General features: G+C 43.0%; 1 protein-coding gene across 6 annotated transcripts in view; it reads right to left on the bottom strand.

The window, feature by feature from the left end:
- The window catches only part of BLVRA (biliverdin reductase A), a 57,550-nt gene that overhangs the window by 22,117 nt on the left and 21,848 nt on the right, over positions 1 to 13,585 (bottom strand). For all 6 annotated transcript variants that reach the window (XM_081101718.1, XM_081101721.1, XM_081101717.1 and 3 more), the window contains 2 exons: positions 11,116 to 11,235; positions 5,028 to 5,125 (listed from right to left, as the gene is read on the bottom strand). In XM_081101718.1, coding sequence (XP_080957844.1) covers positions 5,028 to 5,125; positions 11,116 to 11,235 — 218 coding nt within the window. The remainder of the gene's footprint in view (positions 1 to 5,027; positions 5,126 to 11,115; positions 11,236 to 13,585) is intronic.

The following is a 13,585-nucleotide window of genomic DNA, read 5'->3' as shown; positions in this document are numbered from 1 at the left end:
CCCTGATTAGCCAATGAAAAGGGTATCGTCGTACGCCAATTACCATTTTTCTCTTTTATTAGTGTAGATATGCATAGCACATGGACACGTGCAATAGGGCAGTGAAGACATAGCGGTGTGGGTAGGGGCTGGAAGATGGAAGTAGAGGGGGAAGGGAAGATATCTGTAATACTATCTATATATATAGAAGCCTAAGCGACCCAATGACCAGTTGACCGGTCCCTATGACATGCACTAACCACCAGAGGGCAGATGCTCAACACAGGAGCTGCCCCGTGGTGGTCAGTGCACTCCCACAGCTGGAGCACCACTCAGCTGAACAACAGGCACCAGACTCCGGGCTCACAGCTGGCAAGTGCAGCTGCAGTGGTGCAAGCCTCTCTCACCTCCGTGGCAGTGCTACCAAGCAACGGCAGCGGCAGGTGCAGTGGGTCTGGGATGAGTGGGAGCGGTGTGGCGCCCGACCCGGGCTCAGGCTCCTCCCTGGCTGCCTGCCACTTCACGCACTACTATATCCTTTGGGGGATGTCGGGCTTCTGGTTTCGATCCCCAGGTGGGGATCAGGCCGAAACCAGTAGTCCGACATCCCCCAAGGGGTCCCGGATTGCAAAAGGGCACAGGCCAGCCTGAGGGACCCCACTAGTGCACGAGTCCGAATCCATGCACCGGACCTCTAGTGAACAACAAAAAGTTTATTTCAAAAAACAAAAGGTAACTTCTTAGAGGAAAATAAGAGGGCATTTGGCAATTAATGGACTTGAATTCCCAGATTGTTTGTTTCCTCAAACATATTACAGCAGTTTTTTGACATAAGTAGTACGGGTGTTTTGTCTATTATAGGTGTAATAAATGAGTATTTTTAAATTTGACAGAAAAAGAAGAAATAAAAATACCCATGACTCTAATTATCAGAAAGAACCACTACTAAAATATTGGTACATTTCCTTCCTGTCATTCTGCTCTGGGTTCTATTTTCATGGTTGTAATTCTCTGGTAAAAACAAAAATTATATTTAATTTTAATATTAAAGTCTAAACATAAATTCATGTCTGTAGAAAACTGAGCAAATGTTGGAACAAAATACCCCTTCCCTCAATTTCTACCAGTTAATCACAGTTACCATTTTCTTTCATATGTTTTTTTTTTCTTGCATATATGGGACTATGATGTTTAAGAAATATAGGAACAGTCCTGGCCAGTGTTGCTAAGTGGTTAGAGCATTGTCCTGCACACTAAAGGGTCACGGGTTTGATTCCTGGTCAAGGGCATGTACATGGGTTTCAGATTTGATCCCTGGTCCCAGTCATGGTTCATGGGAGAGGCAACAAATCTATGTGTCTCTCTACATTGATGTTTCTCTCTCTTTCTCCCTTCCACTTCCTCTACAAAACAATGGAAAAAAAAAATAGATTTGGGTGAGGATACAAAAAAAGAAATAAGGGCCCTAACTGGTTTGGCTCAGTAGATAGAGCGTCAGCCTGCGGACTCAAGGGTCCCAGGTTCGATTCCAGTCAAGGGCATGTACCTAGGTTGCAGGCACATCCCCAGTGGGGAGTGTGCAGGAGGCAGCTGATCGATGTTTCTCTCTCATCGATGTTTCTGACTCTCTATCCCTCTCCCTTCCTCTCTGTAAAAAAGAAATAAGGAAACTTGCTTGGAAGTAATCTGAAGAGAAGTCTGGTAATTAGTCATTGATGTCCTGTGGAGACAAAGGACTAATAGGAAAGGAGCCCCAGGGAACCTTCTGGGGTAATAAAATGTGCTATATCTTGACTGGAGTAATAATTACATTGGTTTATACTTTGTCAAAATTCTTTTAACTCTGCACCTAAAATCTCAGCTTTTTATCATATGAAAATGACATCTCAATTTACAAAATACCTAGATTTAAGTCATTCATTAAGTTATTTAGATGAATCTCAGAATTATTGCTCAGTTTCTTCAAGGCCTTTGTTTTGTTCTATTCAGAGCTGCTGTTGTAGAAGAAACAGACATATTTCTTAGCAATTCTTGCATCAAAGGGTTCTAGCTCTGTAACTAGTTTCACTATTGATGCAAGTGCTAGAGAATGTTTATCCTGGTTATTATTTAAACTAGAGGCCCGGTGTACAGGTTCATGCACCGGTGGGGTCCCTCAGTCTGGCCTGTGCCCTCTCACAATCCGGACCCCTCAGGGGATGTTGGAGAGCCAGTTTTGGCCCAATCCCCACAGGCCAGGCGAGGGACCTCACCGGTGCATGAATCTGTGCACTGGGCCTCCAGTATGTATATAAGATCTTTGGTTAATCTCTTCCCTCCCTCTCCGCTTCTCTCTGAGATTCATCAGTCTGTTCCGTGTTTCTATGCCTGTGGTTTCCACTACTGTATTGAGCATCTACCCCCTGGTGGTCAGTGTGTGTCATAGCTACTGGCCAGTCAGCCGGTCACTTATGCTTTTATATATGTAGATGTGTCAAACCTCACAAGCTATCCCTTATGACTGGTGAAGTGAGAGATGGGGCTTGAGAGACACTAATCCTAGAAGAATTCTGAGAAGCAGAAGAGCAGGCCATGAGCTGCCCTGGGCCACCAATAGATTCATTTTACATACATCCATAAAACAAGGTTTGCCATTCCATGTGTGATATATAAAGCACAAAAAGTACTAGGGTACTAGTAGGTCTAGGACTAGCTGGACTAGTAGGCCCAGCTTTTGTTTGTCTGGGAAAGTCTTAGTTCTGCTTTCATTTCTGAAGGACAGTTCTGCTCAATATTGTATTCTTGTTTGGCAGATTTTTTTTTCTTTCAATACTTTGAATACATCTGACCTTCATCGTTCTTGCTGAGAATTCTGCTAATAATCTTAAAGGAGCTTTCTTGTATTATAATGAGTCACTTTTCTCTTGCTTTTTTTTTCAAGAGTCTGACCTTATCTGTGACTTTTGAAGCTGTGATTGTCTTGGTGTGAGTCTCGAGGTTTATTCTAGTTAGAGTTCATTAAGTTTCTGAAAATTGTATATCATTTCATTTGTCAAATTTTTGGAAGTTTTCAACCATTATTTCTTTAAATAAGCTCTCTGCCCTTTTCTCTCTTTTCCCTTTGTGGCATATATTGATCTGCTTGATGGTATCCCATAATTCCTTAAGATTTCTTCACTGTTATTCATTGTTTTTTCTCTTTGTCCTTATGAGTCAAATTTCAAATGATCCATCCAAGTTTGGTCTTTTCTTCATCTGGTTCATCAAGGTTGTTGTTAAACCCTTCTTGTTGGCTCTTCAGCTCCAGAATTTGTTTGGTACTTCTTATAGTTTACATCTCTTTGTTGATATATTTTAATTTTGCTCATGTATGGTTTTCCTGATTCTTGTTTATTTGTGGTTTCTCTTAGCTGACTGTGTATCCTTTACAGAGTTATTTTTAATTCTTTTTCAGATAATTCATAGGTCTGCATTTCTTAGGGTTAGTTTCAGAAAATGTTTCATTGGGCTATTTTCCACTTTTTTTGTTTTCCTTGTGATTATTTGTTGAGTTTTGCATATTGGACAAAACAGGCACATTTCCCAGTCTTTACAGACTAGTTTTGTAAAAGAGACTTTCACCACTCAGCCAGGCAAAAAAATTCTGGGGAGGAGGGATTACCAAAATTTTCCTGGGAATGTACCATCTCTGGGATTATGTGTATAATTTCAAAATTAAAGAGGTTTGTCCCTGTTCTCAAGAACCTGTAATCTCTTGCCTCCCCTCCCCCTCCCAACCCCCCCCCCCCCCCCACCCGGCCCTGGCTCTACCATGGCTGTCTGCAGAAATGCACTCTTGCTGGTGCTCTCCTTGTTTTTACTAGTAACAGTCCCCAAACTGGCATTCAAAGTATAAATGTCTTTGAGAAAATTGGACAGATATGTACAACAAAATTAAACTAGACAAACTTCTTACACCATACACAAAAATAAACTCAAAATGGATTAAAGACTTAAATGTTAGACTTGAAACCATAAAACTGCTAGAAGAAAACATAGGCAGTATAATCTTAGACATTTCTCATAGCAATCTATACTAATAAAAGGATAATATGCTAATTAGACCAGCTAGACCAGATGTCTTCCGGACGTCATTCCAGACGTTCTTCCTGACAAAGCCAGGGCCCGGCCTGGGGGAAGCCACCTGCTGTCCGGGTGCCTGCGGCTGGCCAGAGGGAGGGAGGCCCGGGTCGTAGGTACATGCTATTAACATGACTTATCACTATATCATGACCACCTGGCTTAGGCAGTTTCTGTCTATTTTCTCCCATGTAAAGTTACTCTTTTTTTCTCCTTTTTATCTTGTGCTCTTTGGAAGAAACTCACTACATGCACTACATTATCTTCTTGAAAACACTTAGCCTGTTATCTTGCAGAGTATTCCACATTCTTGTTTGTTTGATTTTATTATTTGGTGTCACTTTTACCCCTATGTTTCCTGCAAACTGAAAATTTAATTTAAATATTAATTATATGGTGGATGCTATGTACATCACACCAGATGGCTCACAGTGTCAGAATGATCCACATTAGCGTCATTTGGTTAGGATGGTAACACCAGAGCTCTTCATTGCAAAGGGACAATTTCATTTTTTGTAATTAGCAAGAAGCCTAGCATATCATATTATAAATAGTATTCCTCTTAAGAAAAAATAACAACTACAAAATGTGAATATAAAATAATTCATTACTCTGATCTGGGCATTTTTCCATTAGCAATATAAATGTCACATGAATAAAACTAAAATCATATCATGATACTACCACAGGTGGAAACTAATAGAGTAAAAAAAAAGCTGACAAGTCTCAAAAAAACTTTGTAAATTCCCACCCACCCCTCCGCCCTGATGGCCCTCCACATATCCCTTTAATGTGCCTACAGTAGTGAGGTGGGGAGTGTTGGGAGCCTTTGTATCAGTAATATATCTGATATGGGGATAAACTATAAAGGAATAAAGATACCACAGAGTTCTTAGTGACGGCAACTCAGAAACAGGGACTGTGCTCTAGACAGACAGCACATACATCACCTTTCTGTTCAGCTAGCTCCCACAGGTCCTGAGCTGCTGTCCACGACAGCGCCATAGGGTATTCCACAAGGACATGCTTGCCAGCATGAAGGAACTGCCTTTGGAAACAAGAGATATAGAGAGAATACACTTCAAATAAGCTGCACTGAAATGCATTGCATGAAAGAGTACAAAATGTTATAAACGCACAAAAATCTAGGTGTGGAAATGTGCCATACAGGTGAATCAAAACCAGAAGATAACGGTGATGAAATGTACTTCACATTATTTCCTACTACACTGTAAGAGAATGATTTTCTGATAATTTAAAATTTTTCTTATTCAACCACTCACATAGTCAACCAGTTTCTATTTACCAGTTATTTTGGAGAAGAAATAAAGACACATTGACAGCTAACTTGCCAGTTACCACATGATAGCTATAAATGAAAACTATAAAACCCACAGCAGCTAGCTCTGTCTGAGGCAGTCTAAAAAGATTTCACTAACGACAACTGAACGGACTCTTGAATTATATTTGAGTAATATTTTTCAGGTGCAATGGAATGAGCATATTTCACTTTATGCAGAATATGCAGGGGCTTGGGCATTTTCTGGGGCTCTGTTCATTTGAATTATGATAAGAACTTCAGCATGAGCTATAGGGAGTAAAGGGAAATGAGGTAATACTAGTAGCTGGGAGCCTGACTGTGAAGGATTTAGAATGCTGTGCTCAGAAATTTGGACATTGTTCCCTAGATATTCTAGGGTATAGACATTTACAGTTTATCCTTGAACAAAGCAGCAATCTCCCACACAGTTGAAAATCTGCATGTAACTTTGACTCCCCCAAAACTTAAGTACTATTAGCCTACATTTGACTGGAAGCTGCATCAACAATATAAATAGTTTATTACCACATATTTTATATAGGGTGTCCCAAAATTCATGCAAGATTTGCAATTGAATTGAATTGCAAATCGTGTGTGAATTTTGGGACACCCTATATGTTATATGTATTCTTACAATGCAATAGCTAGAGAGAAAAAAATGTTGAATGACATCAGAAGAATGGCAACATGAGAGATGACCCTTTGAAGTTTAAACTATTCAAACAGCTATAATTTAACAAAAGATTCCCTGTTCAATGCACAAATGTACCTGAGAGGTCATGCATTGAAATATTTAAACGTGGGCAAGTGAGAGCAAACCAGGGAGGAAAAGATGCTGAGCCGAGCCACAGACACAGCCTTGTAGCTGGGAGCTCACACTGGGGCTCAGCCCAGAAAGGGGAGAAATCGGGTTGTGGCTGACACTCCTTTCAGCTGGGGTTGGGGCGGGGGGGAAGCAAAGAAATTTGGTGGGCATTGCTGCAGAAGTGGGCAGTATGAGCTGTGGCTAAGCCCAGATATCTGATCAGGTACACGGCACAGAAATGCAGCCATGGTTGCCTGGCTGTCAGCATTCCAGACAGAGAAAAAAACCCACAGAGCATGGAGACAACCAAGATGGCGGCATAGGTAAACACCTGAACTTGCTGCCGCGCACAACCACATTAAAACTACAACTAAAAGACAAAACCAATATCATCCAGAACCACAGGAAGGCTGGCTGAGCGGAAATTCTACAACTAGAAGGAAAGAGAAAAGCGCATTAAGTCTGGCAGGAGGTGCAGAGGTGTGAAAGTGTGGAGGTACGGAGGCGCACGCGAAAGGGGCTGGCAGCTGGCTATGTTGTCTTTTTCAATCAGGAGGGAGATACAAGCTCCCGACTGCTCTGAAATCCAGTTCCAGGTGAGAATTTGGGGACCCAGACTCATACAGAGAGAAATGTACTCTCTGGCATTGGGCCGGAACGTGAGGGCGGCTTTCTCACAAAGGTGCTTGCAGTGTTCATTGTTCCTCCATGGGGACGCACAACACAGACCCCAGGACCTACCGGGGCAGGGCTGACGGGCAACCAGCTATTTGCTTCACCCTAGTGATTCCCTGAGACACCCTCTTCCCCCCTACCCCCGCCGCACCCAATTTACAATCCCACCAAAGCTGTGCACAGAGGCTTTTGCATACGAATGGCCTGGCCTTTCTCTGCCTAAAAACCTGTCAAACTGTAGCTGTGTCAGAGAACCCCAGAGCTTTCAAAATAAGGCCTAAGGCTCCTCAGCAGCCTACATTGCTTCACAGCTGTGCTTCATTGGGGCACCTCCAAACCCCAAACAAAGAGGATGAATCTGCAGATCTCTGAGGGTGGCCTCAGGCAGTGGTTCACTTTGCACCTACTTGGAGATCCAAGAGCCAATATACCCAGTGGTCAGAGTGAGACCATCCAGATTACAACTCTTCACATTCATAAGAGACACACTCAGGGAGCTGACTCAGTGAGCGCCAAAGCCCCACTGAAGCAAGTCCTGCCCCATAGGGTGTCTCCAGCACAGAAGTTCTCCCATTGTAGACATAACTGGTCCTCACAGCCAACTGGCCTGGAGGTCAATTTCTCCCAGTGATACCAACAGTAATCAAGGCTTAACTACAATAAGACTGTGCACACAGTCCACAAAGGGGTGCACCAAGAGCATCCACCTCAGGTGACTGGGGAGGCTGAGCCACTGGGCCTTATAGGACACCTAACACACAAAGCCACTCTATCAACACAGGGAAGCAGCCAAAATGCAGAGACAAAGAAACAGGTCACAAATGAGAGAAATGGAGGAAAGCAAACTACTGGATATAGAGTTCAAAACCGTGGTTATAAGGTTACTCAAGAATCTTCTATAAACCTCTGAGAAATATAGTGAGACTCTCAAGTATATGAAAAAAAATAAATTAGAAATTAAGCATAAACAGACTGAAATAAAGAATAATATACAGAGACCCAACAGCAGACTAGGGGATCCCAAGAATCAAATCAAAGGTTTGAAATACGAAGAGGCAAAAAACACCCAACTGGAAAAACAAAAGGAAAAAAGAATACAAACATATGAAGATAGTGCAAGGAGCCTCTGGGACAACTTCAAGTGTACCAACATCCGAATTATGGGGGTGCCAGAAGAAGAGAGAGAGCAAGATATTGAAAACCTATTTGAAGAAATAATGACAGAAAACTTCCCCTACCTGGTGAAAGAAATAGACTTACAAGTCCAGGAAGCGCAGAGAACCCCAAACAAAAGGAATCCAAAGAGGACCACACCAAGACACATCATAATTAAAATGCCAAGGGCAAAAGACAAAGAGAGAATCTTAAAAGCAGCAAGAGAAAAACAGCCAGTTACCTACAAGGGAGTACCCATACGACTGTCAGCTGATTTCTCAACAGAAACTTTGCAGGCCAGAAGGGAGTGGCAAGAAATATTCAAAGTGATGAATAGCAAGAACCTACAACCAAGATTACTTTATCCAGCAAAGCTATCATTTAGAATTGAAGGTCAGATAAAGAGCTTTACAGATAAGAAAAAGTTAAAGGAGTTCATCACCGCCAAACCAGTATTATATGAAATGCTGAAGAGTAATCTTTAAGAAGAAGAAGAAGAAGAAAAAGGTAAAGATAAAAATTATGAACAACACAGTGACAACAAATACATATCTATCAACAAGTGAGTGTAAAAATCAAGTGAATAAAAAATCTGACGAATCAGGGGCATAGAAAGGGAGTGAACTGACAATTCTTGGGGGGAAAGGGGTGTGGGGGGGTGCAGGAAGAGACTGGACAAAAATCGTACACCTATGGACAAGGACAGTGATCACCCCTAAGTGCTCTCCCCGGCTGGCCTGATCGACCCTAACTGCCTCTGCCTCAGTCTCCGCCACCGTGGCTTTGTCTGGAAGGACGTCCGGAAGACATCTGGTCTATCCAGTCTAATTAGCTTATTACCCTTCTATTAGTATAGATATAGTATGTACTACAGTTAATTTTATACTGTTATGATTTAGTACTTGATTTTTACATTTGTTTACATTTCTCTCAACTATGAATGGTACCATTTACAATTGTGCTTGTGTGATTAAGTTTGGACAAACTTTTGCTTTTTATAATAGACTTCGTACAAGGGGCACAAAATTCATGCAAGGGGCTTGCCTCTCGCATCCCCGGCTGCCTCGGCCAGCCCTCGCAGCCCCTTGCAGCCTCAGCCGGCCCTCATCTGGAACGTTGTCTGGACAGTTGTTCTGCTGTTCGGTCTAATTAGCATATTAACTCTTTATTATATAGGACTTGTAAATATTTTATGGTAGTAAATGATAAAATAAACTATTATCTATATGTATTTTATGCATTCATGACATACCTAACTTTTTATTAAAGTTTTTGATATTTTCTAGGCTACACAGTTTGTCTACAAATTTTTTCAAATTATCTCAAATCTCCAAAAAAAATTTAAATGTATTTATTTAAAAATATCTACATGTCAGTGGACCTGTGCGATTTAAACCTGTGTTGTTCAAAGGTCAACTGTATAAGCATATAGTTATATGATCACTTTTTTTTTTTAAAAAAGAAAACACCACTCTGGTACCAAAACGGTTAAGGAAAACCAAAGAAAGGTTTTCCTAAATACACTCTGTCCACACAACAATCAGCATAATAAAGAGGGAGCACCTTGCTCTTGGGAACAGCAGATGCAGTTTAACGTTAAGGACCTAGAAGGGAAGCTGAGATTCAGGGAAACAGCTGGCTAGGTCCTCCCTGGCCTCCACCTTCCAGGCTCAATCCCACCGAATGCTTGCAGGGCTCTAGGCTTTTCACTCAAAGGCGGGGCAGGGGGACACCTCGATTCTCTTGTTTTATAAACAGTCATCTCCCCTCTCTGATGCCACCACTACTTCCTTTCTTATCTCATGGTAGAACCACTTCATATTAAAGGAGCTCTCAGAGATATTTCAGATGTTGAAAGTGCAAAGGATAAAATTTTTTAAGCTTTTCCAAACTTAGAATAAACGATGGCAATTCACCAAGGCGCAGAAAAGATGCTGGCTTTATATCCTGAGTTATATGATGAGAAAAAGGCAAACAGTGTTCAAACTACTCTCAATACATTTTTTTACAAAGAAATAAAACACTTTCATTCTTAATATTTCTAATGTTTTAAATCATAGTGTACTAAAGAAGTATTAACTTTACTATATTTTTCACTTCCTTACACATTTATAACTAATAGGAAAGTTTTTAAAGTTTTGATCATCTTTTTATTGTTGACATTATTACACACTAGAGGCCCAATGCATGAAATCCGTGCACGGGGAAGGGGGGATATGGGGGAGAGGGTTGTTCCTCAGCCCGGCCTGCACACTCCCCAATCTGAGACCCCTTGGGGGATGTCCGACTGCTGGTTTAGACCTGATCCCTGTGTCAGACATTGCTCTCACAATCCGGGACTGCTGACTCTTAACCGCTCACCTGCTGCCCGCCTGATTGCCCCTAACTGCTTCTACCTGCCAGCCTGATCGCCCCCTAACTGCTCCCCTGCTGACCTGATTGACACCTAACTGCTCCCCTGACAGCCTGATTGCCCCCAACTGCCCGCTCCTGATGGCCCAATCGTCCCCAACTACCCTCCCCCGCTGGCCTGGTCACCCCTAACTGCCCTCCCCTGTCGGCCTGGTCACACTCAACTGCCCTCCCCTGTAGGCCTGGTTGCCCCCAAACTGCCCTACCCTTCTGGCCCAATCGCCCCCAAACTGCCCTACCCTTCTGGCCTGTTTGCCCCCAACTGCCCTCCCCTGCCAGCCTGGTCGCACCCAACTGCCCTCCCATGCAGGCTGGTCGCCCCCAAATACCCTCCCCTGCTGGCCTGGTCATACCCAAGTGCCCTCCCCTGCTGGCCTGATCACCCACAACTGCCCTCCCCTGCCAGCCATCTTGTGTTGGCCATCTTATGATGATGTCGCCCTTGCATGACACCACCTAGGTTTTTATTATATAGTATATCCTCCATTCTCCCCTCTTTGCTCTCCTCCACACAACTCATCCCCCCAGACGACAATTTTTAAAGGTGGTAGATCCATTGTAATTTTCCCCATTGACTATTAAGACCCCTTTGTGAGACTTCAGCTTGCGCAGTCATTTTTGCAGTCCTGAACTACTGTGCAAGGCCAGGGCTGCCTGCACTGAAACCCACCTGATATAGTCCTCATGGCTGGTGTTTTCACTGCAGATATAAGCAACGTCAACCTCTTGGCTAGAAAGAGCATCTTCCAAAGAAATCTGCGGGACTTCATCAATGCACTTGAGCTCACGCCTGTTTGAAAATAACAGAAATGGAACTTAAAAGTAGACAGACATCGACCTAGAATAAACGAGCATCATCTTTCTCCCTCCTCCCAGAAATGTTTTGATGATCTTCTTTAGGAAGAGAAAAAATTAACTTCCTCCCCCCACTTCAGGACATTTTCCGTGATGGAGTGAAAACAGCTTCAGGTTTGAAGTCAGGGGACTGGGCAATGAGTGCTGATACTACTGCTAACAACCAGTGTGAGGTGGAAGTCTCTGAATCACTTAATATATAAAATAAAAATAATTGATCTTTTTCCTCAAGAAGAATAATCCCTATGGTCACTGCCAGCTCCAAGTACCTGGCCAAACACTATGGCTACCAAACCTAACTCAAATCCCATCTATTAACACCTTAGAGGTGCAAATTGCTGTGTGACTTCAAGCTCCTTCACAACCATCAGTGGCCTTGTGATGGTCAATGGAAGGCAGGTATCACTGCCTCCTTTACAGGTGAGCTGACAAAGCCCAGAGGGGCAGTAGTTGCCACTAATGAGTAGCAGAAGCAGGACAGGAACCCTAAGCCTTTTGACTCTTACAGGGTAAGAAGAAACTCCTTATTTAGATGATCTGAGGATCCTGGCATTCTGCACGCTACCCTTGTGCAGAGGCTGGAGCAACAGAGCAGTCCTCTGATGAAGGATGTAACAGAGGAGATGGGGTGGCCAGCAGAGGGCTCCCATCCATCGCAGAGCTCCACTTAAGCTGCAGCAGGCAGAGGGCATTTGGGCCAGTTTGGCTGCCAAAAGAGATTATGGTAGGTTTCTTCCTATGGGGGCTACCCAATCTACACTGCTCCATTTGACCAATACTTATTGTTTGCCTACTGTGTGCTAGGCACCATGGGGAGGATCATAAAGAATAAACTAAAAGTCCTCAGCGTCTATTGAGCTCACAGTCTCGTAGAGAGAGGCAGTCACATACACATCAATAACAACACAGGTCTAACATGAGAACTGTGGTGCTGGAGTACATGTGGGAGACTCAAGGAGGGCAGGAAACATCAAGTTTAGGGTTTCACAGAAGGCCTCCTGGGGAGAAGGTAGGACTTAGCAGATAGACCGTGAGGAACAGGGTAGGTGAGCAGGGGAAAAGTGTGACAATGGCAAGGGTGCAGTAAAGCAGTGGGTATGAGCTGCCCATCTTCCCACACAACCTGGGGACTTTAGGAAGTCCCACTGCATCAGCCATGGCAGCTGATTGGCAGAGGGCTGAGGCTTAAGCAAAAAGGAAAAGCTTCACTACATCATGCTCAATGAGAGCTTCAAACCGGGGCACAGCAGGCGTTATAGTGTGGCTAATGGTACTTTGGATCTCCCATTTGTATGCAGCTCCCTTAGAATCTTACTGGGAGGGGAGGATGGACCATCGGCAGATTCCCAGCACTTCTGAGTCACCCTAGTGGCCCAAAGTCCACTTTAAATATTTAAAGGAATAGCCAAATTTTGAGACAGGCAAACTGGAAGAAAGTAGGCCCCATAAATTAAAATATTAAAAGAATCTGCATGGCCCTAGCTGGTTTGGCTCAGGGGATACAGCATCGGCCTGCGGACTGAAGGGTCCCGGGTTCGATTCCAGTCAAGGGCACATGCCCAGGTTGCAGACTCGATCCCCAGTAGGGAGTGTGCAGGAGGCAACCAATCAATGATTGTCTCTCACCATTGATGTTTCTCTCTCTCTCTCCCCCTTTCCCTTCCTCTCTAAAATCAATAAAAATATATATTTAAATAAACAAATTAAATAAATAAATAAAAGAATCTGCATGGACTATCAAATAGTTAATTATGCTTTCTAAATGTATTTGTTTGATTTCTCTAAAGCACTAGAAAGTAGAGACATGCCTACCTTACTCACCAGCACATTTCCTCAGCCAACACAATGCCTGCAGCTAGTGCACAATTAATATTGATAAATGATGTTACATAGCATTAGTTTGGTGAGCAGTATGTGTGTGAGAAAGCAGTGAGGGGTGGAGAAAAGAGCTAAATGGGGCAATAAATAATACAAATGGTGATAAGTTTGATTTTGGTTGGTTACACGACAGAAATGAAGCCCCCCAAAAGTGGGGCTCAAAATTACCAAAGGAAAAAGAACACATGGTATTTAAAGACGGGCCGTGGAACCAAATAGACCTACATTCAAATCCAGTTCTTAGACTTTCCAGCTGTGCGACCTCAGGCAAATGACTCAACCTTTCAAAAAGTGGCTCAGTTTCTTAAAAGTGGAGTTGATAATGGTAATGGTATCTATGTCAAATGGTCGGTAAGGCTCAGAAAGCTCAGGGCTACCGCATGGATAAGTGATGTAGTGATTAACTG

The sequence above is a fragment of the Myotis nattereri genome, assembly GCF_964212035.1.
Source record: "Myotis nattereri genome assembly, chromosome: 11".
NCBI lineage: Eukaryota > Metazoa > Chordata > Mammalia > Chiroptera > Vespertilionidae > Myotis > Myotis nattereri.
The sequence above is the reverse complement of the archived record's forward strand: the minus strand, read 5'-3'. Positions and strand labels throughout refer to the sequence as shown.